The sequence below is a fragment of the Prionailurus viverrinus genome, chromosome C1 (genome assembly GCF_022837055.1).
Source record: "Prionailurus viverrinus isolate Anna chromosome C1, UM_Priviv_1.0, whole genome shotgun sequence".
NCBI lineage: Eukaryota > Metazoa > Chordata > Mammalia > Carnivora > Felidae > Prionailurus > Prionailurus viverrinus.
The window spans coordinates 67,204,375-67,225,234 of NC_062568.1; the positions used below are offsets into that span (position 1 = coordinate 67,204,375).

At 39.8% G+C, this 20,860-nt stretch overlaps 1 protein-coding gene across 7 annotated transcripts in view; it reads left to right on the forward strand.

Moving 5' to 3' along the window:
* Positions 1-20,860, forward strand: part of RBMS1 (RNA binding motif single stranded interacting protein 1) — a 220,184-nt gene that overhangs the window by 169,989 nt on the left and 29,335 nt on the right. For all 7 annotated transcript variants that reach the window (XM_047869518.1, XM_047869517.1, XM_047869520.1 and 4 more), the window contains exons 3-5: positions 5,889-5,947; positions 11,062-11,153; positions 20,009-20,166. In XM_047869518.1, the coding sequence (XP_047725474.1) occupies positions 5,889-5,947; positions 11,062-11,153; positions 20,009-20,166 (309 nt within the window). The remainder of the gene's footprint in view (positions 1-5,888; positions 5,948-11,061; positions 11,154-20,008; positions 20,167-20,860) is intronic.

Genomic DNA, 20,860 nt, shown 5'->3' on the forward strand with positions numbered 1-20,860 from the left:
ATTGCTTTGAACCTATGGAACAGCCCATGGTTGGTAACCAGTTTCTGCATCTGTCAGCATGGCTATCCGGAGCAAACTTCCTGTCTTCCATCTTTGCCACTTCCTGGCTGTGCTACCTTTACTAGGCCCGTGCTCTGCTCTCTAGTTTCACATCTACAAAGCGGGAAAAAGCCCTCACCTACTCCAAAGGTGGTTGTTAAGATTAAAATGACTTAAAACACTTAGAGTAGTGCCTGGCATAAAATAAAAGCTGGATAAATGTAAGCTGTTGCTTTTATTAGTCTCCTGAATTAACTCATTAGATCATATTGTCCAGTATTGATGTTGAACTGATAGCCTACTCATACGTCATTTCAGTTCCCTGTCCCTCCTTCTTGCTGATTATTGTCCTTTGCACAGGCACAGAATCTCACAGGATGCATACTCAATCTGTCCTTCACTGGCAATTCAGCTATTAAAACAAACAAAAACCATGGGGAGCCTGGGTGGCTCAGTTGGGTCAGCATCCAACTCTTGATTTCAGCTCAAGTTATGATCCTGAGATCAAGAGATCGAGCCCCACGTCAGGCTCTGCACTGGTAGTGCGGAGCCTGCTTGGTATCCTCTCTCTCCCTTTGCCCGTCTCCCTGCTCACTCGCATGCTCTCTCTTTCTGTCTCTATCTTAAAACTTTTAAAAATTTAAAAAATAAACAAAAACCAATCATCTTCTATACATGAGCAGTATTCCACCTTCGTCAAAACAAAATATATTTTTTGTTCACATTATAAGTGTATACTTTTTCTTCCTGTTTTTCACATACTCATTGCTTTTTCAGGTTTAATAATGATCTTAAAATATTTCAAAACAGACACTGCACATAACCCTGTGGTATCTTAAATAAATTTGCAACTGGAATGACCAATGTTAAAATAACTTATCAACCACTGTCGCCATCTGTTGGTGGTGGGTGGGTTGGACTCCACTTTCCAGAGCCTGGGCTTGTAACTTGGAATGTGATAAAAGCCATGAGTTCCCTAGTACAGGAGTTTGTGCACACACGTGTGTGTGTGTGTGTGTGTGTGTGTGTACACAGGTTGCACACGTGTGTGTTCCATATGTGCCCGCACGTTGGACAAAGTCTAAAGATAGGCACTAATGTGCTTTAACATTCCTACCCAGGACTTCTGGTGATACTAACATTTCAACCTACTTTTCTGTGTCTTCTAATTACAAGTATGCATTTCTGTTGTAATTAAGGTAAATTAATAAAAAGTTAGAGCTTAGGAGTGACTGATGGGGGCAGAGGAGAAAATGAAGTTTTATTTACTAAGTACAGACTGAAACTTACTGAGATGAAAGAAATTTAAAAGGAAATGGGGGAGAAATGTCTAAAGCTGTGATAGAAGCACAAGAAATGTTGGTAGATTATCAGCAGAAGGTTTTATCAGCCAAGTTCACTTGGGCCAATAGGTTGAAATGTGAGTCTTTACTTGTTATCCTCTCCCTTTGAAATTCTAATGATTCTGTAGTCACATCTCCTAATTACTCTTTATCCTTTTGCTTCCTCTGGAGTGGATTATCTACTCTTAGCAAAGAATATTATATTTTGGGTACTAGAGCTGTGGTCTGAGCCTTGTTACTTTGAATCGGGTGAAAACCCAAAGAATCTTCATATTCACATTTTTCCCATAAAAGTCTGTGCTTTGCTCTCTTCTCCTTGGTGTTGTCAGAATATGAATTCTGCCAGTCAAGAGGCCTGTTTTTCCCAACATGTCCCTGTTAATTAATGAGTTTTTTTTTTTTTTTAAGTTTATTTACTGAGAGGGAGCAAGTGCATGCAGACTTGCAGTGGGAAGTGGGGAAGGGGCAGAAAGAGGGGAAGAAAGAATCCCAAGCAGGCTCCGTGCTGTCAGCACAGAGGCTAAAGTGGGGCTCAAACTCACAAACCGTGAGATCATGACCTGAGCCAAAATCACCAGTCGCACACAAACAACTGAGCCACCCAGGCGCCCCAATTCATGATTTTTTTAAACAAAATGCATGTTGGAACAAGGGTAGGTGAATAGTTGCTTTAAGAATTTTTACACCTGGGCCCTGATGATCAACAATAGAATGAGACGAAATGTTAATCATCTATAACACCCCCATCCCTGGCCCCACGTTAGTAAAACCTTATTGCAGATAGAACCAGTAGTGGGAAATGGTGACTGCTCTAAAGCCCTGCTGTACTTTTTCCTGTTTCTTGAGGTGCCATTTGATAGACAGTTCATCCCCATGTTCTAGATCCTTTCACCTGTCATCAGAACTACTTGTCCCGTTACTCCCTCCCCACAACAGGCTGACTTCATCCCCCGCTGAGAAGCTACCTTAGCCAGGGCCTGAGTGATGGCAAGTGTGACATGTTCCAGCCTGGTGATTGTAATGAGGTACCTCTGACACTGTGGGAAGTGTAGGTGAGTGGATAGCCCCCAAAAGAAGACAGCTTATGAGAGGTAAACCCTGCTGCACCCCTCAGGTAACTCCATACGGGCAGTCCACTGATCCACTGCAGTGCCGGGAGACGATATGGAATACTAGCAGCACAGACTGAGTGGAAACTGTTTTCTGCCTGAGAGTCACAGTCTTTCAGGCTTAACCCACAAATCATGGTAAAAACCGCAGTAGAAAGCAAAACTGATACGTTTTAGAAATATCTCTTCTCCCACACCCCCCCCCTCCCATCCCTCTTTCAGCCAGGAACCACATGTTTATTTCTTGTGTTTAACACAAACAGAAGCTCTGCTTTGGCTTGAAAAGTAAGTCTACTCCCACTTGATAAGAAGAGGTCTTTGCAGGTAAAATAAAATACAAAGAGGGCTTCTGCTTGGTTCCTCTCCTTTCATACCCTCAGTGTATAAAGGAAACTTGTTTCTCAAAATTATTTCATGAGTAAGTTGCAGTGAAAAGTGAAACACAATTCATTTAAGCTTTGGGGTTTTAGGTGAGATCTTAGGCTTAAAATTTACAGGAGCTTTCGTTTTCCCATTTGCAAAAATGGGAATAATAGCACCTACCTCCTAAGATTGTTGCAAAGTTAATTAAATGAGATCATGCATACAAAGTCCCTGGCACAGTGCCTAGAACATAAGTAGGAATTGAGTACATGTAATCCCTTTTCTAGTTTCTTACAAAATCACAACGGATTTGGATGAGGAGATTCGGGATGGGTTCATGGAAGAGAAAATGTTTGAACAGGTTCTTCAAGTTGAAGCATGGGTAGAATGGGATAATGGTGGGATGGATGGGAGAGACATGTTTAAAGTGATGTTTAAGGTAAATAAAAGCAGACAGGGTTGGAAGCACCAGATGCTGGAGGCAAGGTAAGAGCTATTATGTGTTTTTTGCTTGGGTCTAGACACAGTGAAGGGAAAGGATGAATATTAGAAACACATCAGAGACAAGTCAGAAGAGTTACTGACTGCCTGGACTCAGGAATGCCTGAGTTGATGGTGTCTTGTAAGATCTCGAGCTTGAGGGGAGATTGGGAGTGAGATAGTGCTGTTGAATGAAAAAGACAGGGAAGATGTGTTTGTGGTTCTTTGGGGATGGGATTTAGAAAATATCAGGCATTAGGTGACATTGAATGAGATATTAAAGTATCTTAATTAATAACATACTAAGATATTTAAGTTGAAAGCGGAGGAGACAAAAACTAAAGTCGGCGGGGGGGGGGGGTGGGGGGGTGGGGATAAAACAACAACAACAACAAACAACACTCCAAAAGGAGACAGGCACCATCAGAGAAGATGTGTTAAACAACCCCATAGCACTGGATGGATTTCCTAGGCAAAGGAAGGGTTGAGATGAGAGTACTTGGTTAAGGAGGGAGAAGAAGAGGCTGAATGGGCAAAGAAGAATGGAAAGAGTGCCCAGAGAAGTAGAACAAGATCTGGGGAGTCAATTCAGAGCAGAAGAGGTGTGGGTTTCATAGATGTGGAAGTGAGGAGTGACCTCAAAGTAGCAAAGAGACCAGAGAGAACAGAAACCCGAAGAGAGTGTGGCATGGATTGAGTTCCAGGGCTACCGGGAGCCTTTTCTTTTTTCCTACTTCCCACTCCTCTCTTTCCTTCCCATCATTAGTGTGGAGGGCAGGACCAGAAGGGTAGAAGGCCAGCCCCTGACCTTCCCTAAATTTCCTTTCTTCTGTGTGGTTTACAAAAGACCCTGAACTCTGTGACCTCAAGCAAAGTCTCTTAATCTCTGTGACTCTCAATCTCCTTATCCCAAATTGGAGCTGTACTAACTTTCTTCTTCCGTACTTTTGGAATGGTATGAGACAGGAATGCAGTATAAAAATCTTTTCATCCAAAACTTGAGCAAAGGAGAGAGCACTGGTAAATATCAAGCATGTAAATAACCTACGTAGAGAAATGGTTGCTAAAATCACCTATTTTTTCTGATTAGCAGATTCTTTTTAATTATTACTTTTTTTTTTTTCCTGGTAAGCATAGTGACCTGTGTTAATGTTGTTATAAATACTCAAGAGTCTCTACAGGGAATTGAAGGTGTTTGTGCAGCATTATGCCTCTTGGATGTAATTGTCTTTTGAACCTTAAATTATCTTTACTTTCATGCCTAGTTAGTAATCATTTGATTACATGATTACACAGAGTAAAAATTAACTGAGGGAAAGAGGTGGCTCAAGCCATTTGTTTCTTCTTGATAAAAACATTTTAGCTTGTTCAATGCATAAACTAGAAATCTACAGTATCCAGAATGGTTTCAGGTGCTGCACAGATGCTTCATTTCCTAAGCTTTTAAGACTTTTTAGTCCTCAAGATCATGAGAAAACGTGAAATTTTAAAAGTAAAACATAGGAAAGTAAAATCTGAAAATTGACCATGTATAAATGAGGACACAGGTTTCAGATCATGAAGTAAGTTATGTGCATATCTGAGTCCCAATCATTTTTAAGAATTATTTTTCAAAGCGTTTTTTGTTTTGTTTTGTTTTGTTTTTCCCTTAGGGTTTCGAAGACAGACCTAGATAGATGGCAGCACCTTACATTATGGTCTAGTCACTATAAAGGATATAGGATCAGTACATACATTTAAGCCATGCTGCCATTTCATCTTCAGTAGCAGTGCATTCAGGACTTTTTCCCTTCTTCCCCCAGTGTCTACTGTACATTAAGGAATTTGAACACATTTATACAAACCCTCATTAGTGTTCATTTCTTACACACACATGCATGTACACACACATTAGCGTGTATACTATATAGCTGTTACTGCTCCGTTAAAAGAGATATTAATGAATGTGTTAGTTATATATTTTTATAGATTTGTTTATATAGATATAAATAGCTATCAAAGTCTTAGGTGAAAAAAGACCTGCACTAAATACACCATCAGGCATGTTAAACAAGGACATGCGTGCACGTGACGATGTGGAGCCATGCAGTGCTGTCTGCAAAACCAAAATGAATAGATATAATGCAGGCAGCTTTCCCCTCTTGTCAGTTTATAAAGTCTTTGTGGATCATAGTACCTCAGTAATTTTGTAGCCTTACATTTGGCTTTGTATTCACATAGTGTTACTAGAAGAAACTTTTTACAGAACTCATGTTCCTTTTTCTTTTCTTTTTTTTTTTTTTTTTTTTTGGTCCAGAGGTTGTCAGGTAAGTACCTCTGATTCCTCAAAGTTCAACATCCAACTGTAATCCAAAGATTCAAATAGCAGACCTAGCCATTCCCCTTTTTAGTTTAGAGTTTAGAAGTCTCATTTTCTGTCCTCTAAGTATAGAACATTTTGTATCTTAAAGTTTGCAGATGTTTGAAAAGTATGTGTGTTCTCTGGACTTAGATGTTGACAAGTGTTCCTTGATTTTAACTTCTCCTTTTTTTTTTTTCCTGTTTATCTTTTTAGATATGGGAAAATAGTCTCCACGAAGGCAATTTTGGACAAGACAACGAACAAATGCAAAGGTATCTTCCCTTGGATGATAATCTACTAAATCCTAGCTTTAGGAAAATGATGGAATTTTAAACCTGATCTTTGGTTTCAGAACTACCTCCATTCTATTGAAAAGCAAGTCTTATGTGTCACCCAGTTCCCGTCTTGCACAATGTCAGCATATGCCTTTACATTTGTCCCTGGTCGAGTTTTGGCTGGAAACCCTAAGCAGTTAGCAGTTTGCCAGAATCGCAGATCGGACACCAGTGGAGCTAATGTGCAGGATACTGGTTGGCATTTAGCCGCTACTTTTAAAAGGGAAGTAAAGTTAGAAAATAGCTTTTCTTTCCTGAGCCCAAGGAGATTAGAGCTGCTTACTGAAGACCATTGGACTGCACTAAAGAACTGAAAAGATTACATATTGTGCAAATTGGCTCTATTAATTAGAATAGAGTAGTTTTAAGCAGTACTTAATTACATGTTTCAATACTCCCAATTGTTCTGTGCTGAATGCCTGTTGACAATATTGGCAGCGGGGAGGAGAGAACCATTTTCACTGACCAAATTGTAATAGGGAGGGGAGGTCATATCCCCCTTTGAAATATGCTGCTGCATTAATTTGATGCACTGACCTTCAGTTTTCCATGTAATTAGGATGAGCTCATCCAGCTCCATGAGCTGGAAGAGGAGGCGTCTACAGTAGGCAGTGCTGATGCTCCCCGGTTCTGACTTTTAATGATCCAGCATCTTAACAATGGGCATGTGATTTCTAGGAAAGGGGAAGAATGGAGTCAGCTGACTTTGAGTCGAACTACTGACCCCATGAATTGAAATAAGGTTGACAGGAATAGGCAGAGAAGGCAAATCTCCTCATTAATTAGACCCTACTTTTTCAAGTAGTGGTGATGGCTGTGGTTTAGCACCGTCTGAGAAAGGCAAAGAATGTAAATGAACCCTATGGTAAGGCCTCGCCTTAGAAGCCAGCCATTTCCTTTAATCTAGACGTGAAGTGGTTCATTGTATTTGACTCTTCTTCAAAGCTCCTAAATTTAAAGAAGCCATTGTGGCCAATATCTAAGCTCCTGTTGAAGCAACATAGCACATTAAGACAGTTTTGCCTGGGGACAGGGAATAAAGCATTGCTTTATGTAGAGAGGTACTCAATAAATAATTTTAAATGAATTAAACTAGAGGGAGTCAAATTGTAGACTGAACTGTTTACATTTAGTTGCCAAGGTTAGCGTCACTTCACATATTTGTAAATGATTTGGAAAAGCAGGACACAGAAAAAAAAATCTTTTAGTTGTATAAAGCAAAATGGGTTTTTGCAGGCATAAAACAGGAAGCTGATCTCAAACATTTGTTTCAAACTGAGAGAGAAATCGCAGTAGACCAGTGCTTTTATGGCTTTACCCTATCTTTCCTCCCATCCCCACCCCCCCAAAAAGAATCTTCCATGGCAGATCAGTGTGTTTAAAATTAGCAAAGCTGCCCCAGTTAAGTAAGGGTGAATTCCTCACTACGCCCCTGCACTGAAAATTCCTACGTATTATGCACTCTTCTCCAATGAGAACTTATTCCCTAGAAACCAAAATCCATAAAATGCTCAACATGGTATAGAAAAGGTATAAATAAAAAATACTCCTGCTAAATGTAAACTATTTTCATAATACAAAGCCTTAACAGTTGGAAAGTGTTCACAGGTAAGTGGAGAGAGTTGTGGTGCTTTTAGAATAAGAGAAGGAATAATTCGGAACTGATTTTCTATACGCCACATCTCTTAGAGACCTTCTCTTGAAGTGAATCGAAGGAGATACTGCTTTGTGTGAGGGCGATGACAGGAATCTTTTAGGGCTCTTTGTTTCACACAGACTCTCAGGAATAGATAGATGTCAGCATATGTGAGGGGTGGATAGGGAGTGAGGGGACCAAGGAAGCAAAATGGGTTTATAAAATCCTGGAAGTGAGAATGAGAGAGCTCCTGAAAAAAAAAGGAATTTTAGGACAGATGAGAAGAAATAACACAACATACCTCATGGTAAAGACAAATAACATGTTAGCCACTGATAACTTGAGAAGGTAGGTAGGTGAATGGATGGATAGATGGATAAATATAATGCTAAGAGATTATATTCACATAAATGGAAAGTTCCTGTGTTATATACTAATTTTTTGAGGTTGACTGTATCAAAGAATTTTACACCTAGAAATTAAGAGACCTTAGAGGTCACAGAACATTTTTTTTGGTCACAAAGCAGATTTTATAGACACTATCCAAGAAAGAAAATTACACTGAAGGGAGAAACATTGCTCTGAATAACATGTACCTTAGTTATTAAATGTGAAAATTCACAAATCAGTTGCTCTCCTGCATTTCAATTTTTGTCCGTTTTTAGCCAACTAAAGGTATTTAAAAACTTGCCAACACTGGTATATATGGCAATTCAGGACCAAAAGAAAAAAGAAAAAGAAACAACTTACAAAGTATTGATGATGACACTAATTATTAATGCTTACAGAATTACATACAGGACTAGAACACATGCACGCAAAATAAAAATGGGTGACCAGTGAGAAACTAAGGGTAAGAGCAGGAAACCTCAGGTTCCTACAGAAATGGCCTGCCTATGTTTCCTAATAGCCAAAGCAAAAACAGAAAACATAGCTATTCTCATGGATCAGTCACTACAGTGTGGAGGAAAATCCAGGAAGCAGGACATGCCTGGTCCTGAGAGCTGAGACCCCTCCTGGGGACCCAGTGTGAGGGTGTTGTGTTACTTAGTGAATCCCACCTTCAGAAACATCTTTATACATATATTTATAATGAAACCCAAAGAACCTGTAGTTCAAATTTGCATACTCTCATATTTTACTAGAAAGTGATACAATAGAGAAAATGGAAAAGGGCACGTGGTTGCATGCCTATCCGTTAACGTTTGTTTTAAAGCAAATATTTATGAAACAGCTATGTGGTTAGAAAAGGATGTAAACAACTAGCATGCAGCCATTATGGATTTTTTCCTAATAAGAAAATAACAGATAAAATGATACTAATAGTACTTGACTGGTAATAAATTCAACCACAGTTACATCAAAATTGAGATCCTCTGTCTCTTGTGATTTATTGGCAACAGCAGAATTGTGCGGAGGACACGCTTAAATATCCATGAGTAGGAGTTACATCATTTCATTGTAGTTGGGTATTCATTTATGGCCTGCTCAAGTTGTATTTGGTAATAAAATACGTACAAGGGCGAGAGAGTGTGTGCCTGTGTGTGCCCACGGAGGGATGTGTATTAGCGTTAACTACAGGTTTCTACATAACACTCGGAATATGTTTAACCTAATTTCTGATGTGGTAATTGAGTAGCATTCTCTGCTTTTACCTGAGCTAACTCTTCTTTTTCTTTCCAACCTGGCTATTTCTCCACTGTCTAAATCAAACTAGGCTTTATTTCAGTCCAATTCCAAGTAATAGAAGGAAGCTGCTTCTTATTTCAGCTTTAACTAATCTAATCTCTACTGAAACATCTATTTCTATAATTGATGGCTTACTCTGTTTCATTACAACTTGTTTTGTTACCAGACAGTATTTTTGTTACTAAGAGTGCACACTGACCTTTGAACCTTTTCCAAGCTTTGCATTTGGCCTTGTTGATCTGTATGTTGGTCTGTTTTGGCACTAGGACTTCGTGGTCTAAACTGTCTTTACGATATCTACACGTCAATGATAGGACTGGCCCTTCTTCTGTGCAGCGTCCTAACTGTTTTTTTTTTGTTTTTTTTTTTTTTTCAAAATACTCTTACTCATTGAAAATTTATTTTGTAATAGGTTTGAGTTCCAATAAAATATCTGTTGGTATTTTTGCCTGGTTTCCCTGATCTTTTAAACAGTGTGTTAAATACAATTTAGCTTTTTGCCAATAACTTAAGAGTGATCACGGAAAAATCAGAGATTGCCTATTTTAGTCCAGTGATATTCACTGGATTGTGCGAAACGCATGGAGCTATTGCTCTACATTGAGTAAGTCCTGTTCTTTGTATAGTTTTCCTCTTTTATCACTTGTTGCCAGTTTTCACTGGTAAGTACCATCCATATGCTTCTTTTGTAGCAGCCCTACCCTTAGCCTGACACCCCCCTCCCTTTTTCTGCTTTTGATACATTGTGGCCAAGGAGTAGCTGACCAGCTTGTTAAAAATGTTTCTAAAGCTATGGGTAAATAAGCTTTAAATCAGAGCCTCTTTGGGGAGGTTTAGTTTTAGGTTTTAGAGCATGAACTGCTAAAACAGCTCTTTTGGGTATCTGGAGGCATTTTTTACCCCCTTCTTTAAGTGAAGGGGGATCACGAGGTGTATTTTAAGTAAACAAGTAATCATATTTTTAATCAAGTACTAAAATTTAGATTATTTTATATTTGGGGTATTTAATGGGTATTCTTAATTTCTTTGAAACATATAGTTTAGTCTATGGAATAAACATTTTTGTTCCTGTCATGTCTTAAGTTCCAAAGGATTGTTCTATCCTTCTCGCCAAATCGTTAGAAATGCTATTTCTCTGAAGTTGATTCCCTCCCCTTTCTTTTCTTAACTTTGGTTGGTTAACTTAGATGTCTTTTTTTTTTTTTTTCCAGTAAGTATAGGACACCTGAGAAAAGGGAAAACTGTTTTGTTTTCTTTTTTACTTTGAAGGGACATTGGTCGGGGCGCCTGGGTGGCGCAGTCGGTTAAGCATCCGACTTCGGCCAGGTCACGATCTCGCGGTCCGTGAGTTCGAGCCCCGCGTCGGGCTCTGGGCTGATGGCTCAGAGCCTGGAGCCTGTTTCCGATTCTGTGTCTCCCTCTCTCTCTGCCCCTCCCCTGTTCATGCTCTGTCTCTCTCTGTCCCAAAAATAAATAAACGTTGAAAAAAAAAAAAAATTAAAAAAAAAAAAAAATGAAGGGACATTGGTCTAGCTCATGAGAGACTACAAGGAAAGACAGCCTGAGAAGAACGCTGCATTTGCAGCTGTCAGTGCTAGACATCTGTCAGGACGTCAGGGTTTCGTTTCTGCTGCCCACATTGGAAACCAACTAGAGTCATTTTTTTTTTGCTCTTTACATTATTACAAAAGAATGGCTTAATAACGAAGTGTGTTTTGCATTTCAGGTTATGGTTTTGTCGACTTCGACAGTCCTGCAGCAGCTCAAAAAGCTGTGTCTGCCCTGAAGGCTAGTGGGGTTCAAGCTCAAATGGCAAAGGTGAGTCGAGAGCCAGTCGTCGCTGCTCTGGTCCCTGGCTTTGGTTCCGAAGCCTGGCATTGGTGCTTTGCCTGTCACTGCGAACATCCTCCCTCCATCCCAGACAGCCTGGGTCACTTCTGAACACCTGTCCTGTGCCCCCACATCCTCAGTAGTACTTTAAGTGAGGTGGAAGCCACAAATGCTATTTCGAATCTGTACACAAGTCCGACATTTTTAGACACTGGTTATTTATAGGTTAGAAATCTCTTCTTTACTAGTTCTACAGTGGCTTTACTCAAGGGTTGTTTCTGATGAACTTTTAGCATTCTAGATGAAGAATATTGTTAAAGTGAGTTTTATGCCCCAGTCTTTTTATTGCCCAAATGTAAACTCAGGTTATGTCATACTTAGTACCTGTAGGGGACACTTATTCAGAAATTCATATAATTATATGCATTTTTTTTTTTTTTCCATTTGTGGTCCTTGAATTGCTGTGGGAAATATTTTCAAGCCTGAAACTCACCAATTTGATATTTTGTATATCCTTTTCAAAAGATCGATAATTTTATATTCTCTGGCTTCTTGAAGTACACAGGAAAGTAATTTTGTGCTGTCCTCTGCTACTTCTGGCTAGAAGCATGTGATCATTCCCTCAGGGACATTCCCATTTCCAGAAGGAAAGATTTATAGAAGTTAAAGCGTTCTAGGAAAGACATAAGTTACCTGCTAAGACCTTGAGGCTCCTGAAGGACACAGGTGCCCCTACCAAGATAGACATTTACCTTGACACAAAGATTCAACTTCATGAAAGATGTCAGGAATTACTGAAAGGAATCACCTTTCTAAAGTAGTCCTTGACTTTTAATATTTTTAAAGCTTTGAATGGAGTTGGATATATTTTTTTATGTTTGTTTATTTCTTTATTTTGAGAGAGAGGGAGAGAGAGAATCCCAAGCAAGCTCCACACTGTCAGCACAGAGCCTGACACAGGGCTCAAACTCACGAACCACAAAATCAAGAGTCGGACACTTAACTGACTGAGCCACCCAAGTGCCCCATAATTTGGACATAAGTTGGACATATTTCAGATTTTCTTAAACTCCAGAGTAAGAAGTTAAAATAAACTGAGGGGCACCTGGGTAGCTGGATTGATTAAGTATCTGACTTAGGCTCAGGTCAGGAACTCGTGATCCGTGAGTTCGAGCCCTGCTTCGGGCTCTGTGCTGACAGCTCAGAGCCTGGAGCCTGCTTCAGATTCTGTGTCTCCCTCTCTCTACCCCTCCCCAGCTTGTGCTTCCCCCCTCTCAAAAACAAAAAAACATTAAAAAAAATAAACCAAATCTATAAATATTAAGTATCATGATTTTCAGATTGTCTATACTATAGAGTAATTAATTCCCTGTGGCATTATTGAAAGATCATGATTATGAGGATTTTAAATATATTTCATTATGATTGTGCAGTACCTGTGTTGTATAATGATTTACAAAATGTTTAATCTGCCTCTGTAAACAATGGATAACTGTACATTTTATAAGCAGGACTTTCAAGACACAGTCAAAAAAACAACTCTATTTTTCCCTCTACTCTGTCCATTTCCTCTGTTCTATAAAGTTCCTGCTTCATCCTCTCATGGATAATATCCAGGGCAGGTCCCATGACTTTTCCCGCCACTCTCATTATCTTAAAATGTCCCTTCCATTGCTGCTTTCATTCCAGGTCTTTCTGATAAATTTTTTTTCGTTAGAATGCCTCTTGATTTTTTTATATCCAAACGTCACGGAATAGAATTATCTTTCGACACATTTTCAGCCATTTCTAAATGTACTTACACCAAACAATACGATATTTTAAATAAGATGTTGTATAGGGAGTCTCAAGTTACGTTCTAAATACAGTTTGTAAATTGCAGAATCACATGGAGAGGTTTTGAAAACTGCTGAGAGTGGGCAAAAGAGATAGGTGTCTCGGCTGTCACTGGTGCTAAAGAAATCACAGCTTAAACTGCAATTGTCTGCTAACAACTGTATTGATTACTTGGTGATCAGGAAGCAATGCATTAAAGGTTTATATCCCAATACAACCATCTATTACGTGGGTATATACATACATATGTAACAAATGTATTTAAGTCACATTTTAGGAAATTGTAGAAAAATAGGAAAATAAGTAATGACATTTTAGGAAATTGAGGGTGATGATTCATGTGTAATACATTATGATTTTTTATTATTTGAAATAATGTGGAATGGGATCCTAACTAACATTTTGATGCCGAACATCTGATTTTTAAGAACACATTACTGATGTTGTATGTGTGATGCCTGTAATTTAAATGTCCAGTCCTGGTGGGTTTCGTTGGCTTGTTTGGACTTTTTTTTTTTTTTTAATGAAACTTTGAGTATCCCATTGAAGCTTCTCCCTTTTTCCAGCTCAGGTCTGCCCTAATTTGTAAGCCTGCAGCAGGATAGGAGCATGATTAGTTTCTCTCCTGTTTCCCAAGCTTGTTTTTCCTGTGCTTCCATCAGCTAACTAACTGTGATTTCTTGCCCCCTATGCCCCCGCCCCACCACCTTGGAACAGTGGTACAGGATGGGAAAGTTTCTTGACCTGACAGTGGTATAATCTGGTATTAATTTCTCTGGCCAGACAGAGAGCTAATGTTTTCCTTCGTGGAATGCTTTGGGAGGTTTTCAGAGATCTCTTACACCACCACCACCACCACCACCCCCCCTAATTGATCTTTCTCCCGTGGTTCCTCGAAACTGGTAAATATATGCCTCAGCTCCTGATAATCTAAGAGTCTAACTTCAACCCCTTTCTGCTGAGACCTCCTTGCCCTTCAAGGCTGCCTTTCTTGGAAGGATTTAACACAACGCTGGGCCAGTTCTACCCTGCGTGGCCCTCATCTGATCTGCGTTTGGCAACTGTCTGTGGGAGAGTAGGTAACTTACTAACCACACTTATATGCCCTTTCAGCCAGCCTTTTACCTTTTAGATTCCTCAGGTTTAAGTCGGACATTGATCCATTGTATCCACCAAGCTCCACGGCACACAGATCAAGCCTCCTGAGTGGTCTGTTCAAGCCCCTCTTGCTTGACTCGCAGTGATAGGGAAGCAGCCCACATGGTGAGACTCAGAACACATCAGCATTTCTCTCCACATACATGTTCATCCTCAGCCTCTCCAATCTCTCGTAGCCAGACGGAGGTGGGTGGTCAGCTAAGCACCCCAAACCAGTTCTCAGCAGCTCTCTTTAGGTGGTCTGGTTTCTCACTCTGGAATGTCAGAGTGCCAACCGTTGTTTTGTGGCTTCTGCTGAAACCCAAGTTAGAAAGAGGGCTATTGAACAACCTGTTACAAATGCAAAGGCCTTCTTTAAAGCAACCCTAAGAGCACTTACCTAGGCATCTTTTCAGTGCCAGTGATATTAAGCAGCGTGGTCTATGAAATAACCACTGTTTTGAAGGACTCTTTACGCTGCATTTAGTCAAAACTGGACTGGGTCTAGATTGGCACATGTCAACAGTGCACCTGAATGCCACTTTCCTGTGGATTGATAATGAGCACTGTTCAAAGGCCTCCTTAGGAGACTTGGGTAGTGTAAATTGGCTGGGAAGAGTGATCCCGCTCTACATCATCTGTCGGGAAGGAACAGTACGTAGGTTCAGAGATGCTGGCAGTGTGCCAACATCCTGCACTTCATGAATTTCTGAATTTCTTTAGGTCTCTGTGGAAAGATGGAGTTTCCTGGACCTGATTTATTTTTTATCATATCATTAAAGTTACAAAAGATATTTTAAATGCTAGAGGGTCCATTGTTCTGTAGCATGGCACCATGGATTTGAAGATCTGGAATTGACTTCGTCCCTTTATGCTGTCTGGATAAAGGAGCACCTGGCATGCACCTTTTGTGGAGACAGCTTTTTAAAAGAAGTTAAGGTCTGGCTCCATGTTGAGTCATAAGGGACCCATTGCCATCCACTTGTTGCTAGTGAATTAATCAGGATACTACATAAGGTTTTGAAAATTCATGTTGTTACATATTAAAGTCTTGATTTCTTATGTAATTAGAAAAAATTAAAGTGCATTCCAGGGAAGTCAGGGGGTGGGGGTGGGGTTCAGGGTGAGGAAGCATATAATATTGTTTGACACATTGGGTACCTGGGTTGAAAAAGGACTCCCCAGATACTCAGAGCTGAAGTGCAGAATTGAGAGTGGAGAGCATTCAACAGCAGAAATGGTTTCTTATTCATGTTTTAACTTTCAGTACCTTTCTTGGTACCTGGCATAGGGTAGATACTAAATGTTTATTTTGTTGATGACCAGAGAAGCCAACTAAGTGAGAGAAAAACTTTCTTCCTAGCTTGAGCAGATAGTGACAAGAATGGGACATTTAAAAATTAGATTTATTGAGCTCTGTCTATAGAGTACCCTGATGAAACTTATCAAAAGCTTTTGCCAAAGGCTCAAAGCCATTCCCGTTTCTGTTAAACTTGGCTTTGTTTCAGATGTGTTTGTTTTTAGAATAGAAGACTCAGAATCAGTAAAGAGAAGAGAAAATTTCAGACACCAAGCTGAAAAGACTTAACAACCAAATCAACATTGGTATATCTGTTAATAGAGTGACTTCTCCAGGCCTTTCAGCACTACCTCTTAAGGCCTGCTGGGAGTCAGCAGGCCATCATATGTTCTTTGCCTGGTGGTGAGCGAGCACATTTTTTTCCCCCAGTAAATAGGCAAAGGAGCAGGAATTTAATCCCCCTTCCACACAGAGTCCACCATGCTTTAGGCAGTTTGCATTCACATGCCTGTAAGCAGCTCTCGGCTGGTTGGTGAACCTATTCAGTACAAGGGAAAACAGATGTCTGGTCTTCCTGCCAAGTCCCTTTCTTGCATGCTAGGAACCATTCCACATGCACAGGGAGGTTTTTGTTAATTTCTTTCAGATGATGACTGAGTGCTTTACACCACACGGGACCTCTGAGCCCTGCTTTTCTACTCAAGTGAACATTAGTGGCCATTTATCCCTCTCATGGCCAATGTGGGAGCTAGTTTTCTACTTGTTAGAGAAGCCATTGAACCTTTTCCATGCCTAAAGATGGATATAAAGAGGCCTGTTGGCCCCACTTTATGTTTGGCCACCCATAATTTACAGAATAATTGTTTTTTGGGACATAACATTGTATGCAATAAAACAGAGTTATGGTTGTCACTGATTTTAAAGAAACTAAATTACCCTCATTCAAGAACCACTCCCCACTCACTGCAAGTATTATATATTCCATTCACTATGAACGTGTGGTAATTAGGATCCATGGACACTTTGGGGATTAGATATTTTTGTGGCCAGTCCTGCCAGCCTGGAGTTTCTTCTCTTTTCTTTCTTTCTTTTTTTTTTTTTTTTTTAAATTACTGCAACTTTGTAGCTAATGTTTGCAGGATAAGTTGACCATTTGAAAAGAAAAATAAATAACATTAGCTTTAAAGATGATCCCAAATGAAAAAACTAATTGAGTTGTTGCTGTTGAAAACAAATGTATTAAAATCATAGGAAATATTCACTTGTGTTTAGTCTACTTTTAGCTCACTATTTACCAATGAATGGGTTAAGAGCTCAGTTTCTTTCTGGATTCTGATTTTAGTGCTTATTTTTTTCTTCACTGGTGAATTTTCAGGTTGAATCAAGACTTTAAAGAATGTAGTATTTTACACATATTTTAATCATATTTTAAAACATGGATTTAGAAAGTATTTTGTACCTACATTGTTAACCCTTTTAAAAATACTTCACATATGACAAATATCCTCTGAACATTCTTAAATGTTAGTCATTTAATTGTTACAATTGTAACTTATAGAGAAGTCTCCACAATATTTGTGGTATATGTTTCTTACGTAACATTTTTTAGGCCTTATCTTTGCCCAGGGAAGGTTTTAATTCTTTTTAATTAGGGGGTTCCCAGCTTTATTCTGAATCTGACTAAGCATGATTCAGAGATTTTTCTCATAAGATAGGTTTGATCATATCATTTCCTTGTTTCCAAGCTTCTGAAACCTCCCCGTTTGTCAGACTGTGGCTTTCTAACTGCAGTTCATGGACGGCAGTCCCTCCTTCCTCCTGCTTCCCCTCCCCCACCCCAGTACATGAAATCACAGGATAAACACAGCTTATCTCCCCAGAGTATCAGTAGTACTTGAAAGTATGAGGTCAGAAATACTGTTTCTATACCAAAACAAACCTAAATAGTTAGGGAATAGATTGCAACATTTACATGACTTTTTTTTTTTTCTAAGATACAACACAAGGCTTCAAAAAAATTTTGCACTCTGGCAAGGTTACTTTGGCCTCTACCTGCCGACTCCTCAGGATACATAGTCCTTCTTGCTGTTCGCAGCACTGAAATGGAAGTTTCAACAGCAGTGACTGACCAAGTAGAATCAAATTCTTTAGAAAGCCTTTCACAATCTGATTTCAGCCTCAACGACTTGTTTGTTTCCCAAGTCTCAACTCAATGTCATGACCTCCGGAAAGTCTTCACTGTCTTCCCAAGACATGTTTCCCCCCATCCGTCCTCCCATTGTGATTGGTACCCATCTCTGTCATAGCACTTATTACTTGTGTTTCTATCTCTCCTACTTAACTATAAGCAGCTGGAAGACGGGACTGGAGTCAAGGCTATTTTATGCGAGTCTGGGACGCATGAAATGTGCTGTACACATCATTTGGCTGTAGGAGGCTACGGGGCTCATCAGGACCCACCCTCAGAGAAAGGACTCCATCTGTACTGGCCAGTTAAGGACCAGACTTCCATAGGAACAAATAGAGCCTTCTGCACCGCAGGAAATCTTCAGGGACTTGGGAGGGTAGAGCCCACGTGAGATGACTAACCCAGGATCTGTGCAATTAATGGGGCAAATGTAGTGAGTGAAATGAAAATAAGGAGAGAACATTTTACTTCTCACCCTACTGCAGAAGCATTTGAAAACTTTCATACCTAAGACCATTTTGCTTTTCTTTATATTTCCACTTTATCTGTTAGTATTTTTTATTTATTAAATCACTTTCCAATTTTTATACCTTAAAGATATAAAGATAGGTTTTGTTCAGCATAAAATAATCAGTCATTCCACATTGAGCTGATCCTAATTTCAGCTAAAAGCAAAGATAGTTAGCATTTTGTTCAGTCTGTGAAGGTTAATGAGGTTAAGTATTTGGCTTGCTAGTGAGCATTTGAAAAATTTCACTTTTTTTCTTGGATCTACCCACACTGACACACCCCAGGGACTCCCAGGCCTGGAGCCTCTGCTGCACACGTTTGGGACTGGTCTGGTTCCATGTTGCTGCCCACTGTCAGAACCAGGAGGTCATAGGGACAATACTTTTTGCCCATGGTTTCTCCAGATTTGATAAGTTGAATGCTTGGAAATACCAGAGCATTTGCCATGTCCTAGGATACCAGGTTGTTATTTTAAATCTTACCTGGTAAGTATATCACGAAAGGTCAATGTTCACTTTTACTCCAGATGACATAAAAGGACGGGTTTCATTTCAGGTTTAATTAATGATAGGACAAATTTAAAAGTAGAGACTTTTGTACAATTCAAATATGTGTATGCTTCAAAGCACTGTGCATTTTGGACACCTAAAATATGAGTTTGCCATTCTGTTGCCTAATGCTAAAATATCAATGAATGACTACTAAAAGTGCTCATTAAAGAAAATTCATAAGCCTGCATAGTTCAGTGTGTAAAGATACACTTGGTTAGTAAGATCAAAGGAAAGCCTGATTTAAAATGAAATTAAAATTCCAGTCTTACAATTGCAGAAGTGATCCTGCAGAAGTGATTAGAAGTGATTCTAACGTGATCAGAAAATATTCCAGTTGTCATATAAGCTTTTTCTCTGATGATTTAACACTGGACTCTTAGTAAATATACCTAGTAGTTACTGGTTCTCAGAAAATTCAGTTGCGTATCTTTGGTTTCAGCTGATTCTGTCTGAGCAAAGGAAAGGTGAGTGGGAAATGATCTAATTATTGCTCCTTAAACATCATATGCATATGAATTACCTGGAAATCCTGTTAAAATGCAGCTTCTGATTCTGTGGGCCTGGGAGGGCGCCTGAGATTCTGCATTCCTGATAGGTTTGCAGGTAATCCCATCACTGCTGGCCCCTGGATCGCTCTTTGAGGAGCAAGGATTTAGCAGAGCTCCCTTCCCCCATTTACTCTTGAGTTCACCTTTATGCAGATTCTAAAGTTTGCTCTGCCTAGAGTTTATCATTTTATATGTCTTTGAGTTTATTTGTCTTTGTGAATTTACGGGCTCTCCTTTCCCCATTGGTGATCACAACTCAAAAGTAAGTAGTAAGGACCCTGCCATGGAGCAGAGGAAGGGGATTGAGATAAAGCCCCAGTAGACTTGAGACGCCTTGGTTCAGAATCCGTTATCTGTCTCTGGATTGAATTATTCACAGTATTACCCTTGTGTGCAATAGTGGGCCTGAAATGGACTCCTAAAAATAGTAGTGGAGGAGAGGTTGGTTATTTTTGGGAGCGCTGCAAACAGCTGAGAGTGTGGTTCAATGAGGGCTTCCTCTCCAGCTCCGCAGTGCATGCCAGCAATTCCACCCCCAGATCCGCTAAGAACGACGCAGTGGAATCATGTCCGACCTGCACAGATTGTCCAAGCTTCAGACACTGTTTTCAAGTGTCCAAGGTGACCTGGGTGTTCTGTAGCTCCCATGCTCTCTCTAGGTAGCGCTCTAAAAGGACCTGAGCAGAGAGAGTGGCTCAAGAAAAGTAAGTGTGTTAACGTAAATACTTCAACTTCAGTTCGACATTAACGGACAATTCTCTGTTCTGTTTTAGCAACAGGAACAAGATCCTACTAACCTATATATTTCTAATTTGCCACTGTCCATGGATGAGCAAGAACTTGAAACTATGCTCAAGCCATTTGGACAAGTTATTTCTACAAGGATACTACGTGATTCCAGTGGTACGAGTCGTGGTGTTGGCTTTGCTAGGTAAGCACGCTGCTCTGTCTTTATCGTGTCAGTGACAATAGCTCTGCTGAGTTTCCTGCAAAATTAAAAGTCGAGCAAAAAGAGAAGAGGCAGGGTTATGGGAGCCAGCTCTACCATGAATTTAAATGTGTAAGTTTTGGTTGGTAGTTTTTCCAGATCTTTTGGGAGTTCATTAGGATTCTTGAACCGGAGGACACTAAATATTCGGTGACCCAGGGCAAGGAAATACCACATGAGCAATAGTTTTGAAAATATGTGTCCTTAATGTTTTGATTAATTAGACCAGATGCCTATAACTTCTTAAAAGTAACAATCATAGGCTCCTAGATTTCATAAATAAATTGGTATGGCTTTTTCTTATTAGATGGAAATTTGATTCATCATAAAGTCAATGGATTAGATTATTTCAAACATTCAGAAAGTAAGACAATGATTGGACACCTGTCTAACCACCAATTGCTACACCAGTTGTAACATTTTACAGTTTTGCTTCAGATTAGTTTTTTTTTTTTAAGAAATATGTTACAGATATATCTAAAAGTGCTGGGGCGCCTGGGTGGCGCAGTCGGTTAAGCGTCCGACTTCAGCCAGGTCACGATCTCGCGGTCCGTGAGTTCGAGCCCCGCGTCGGGCTCTGGGCTGATGGCTCAGAGCCTGGAGCCTGTTTCCGATTCTGTGTCTCCCTCTCTCTCTG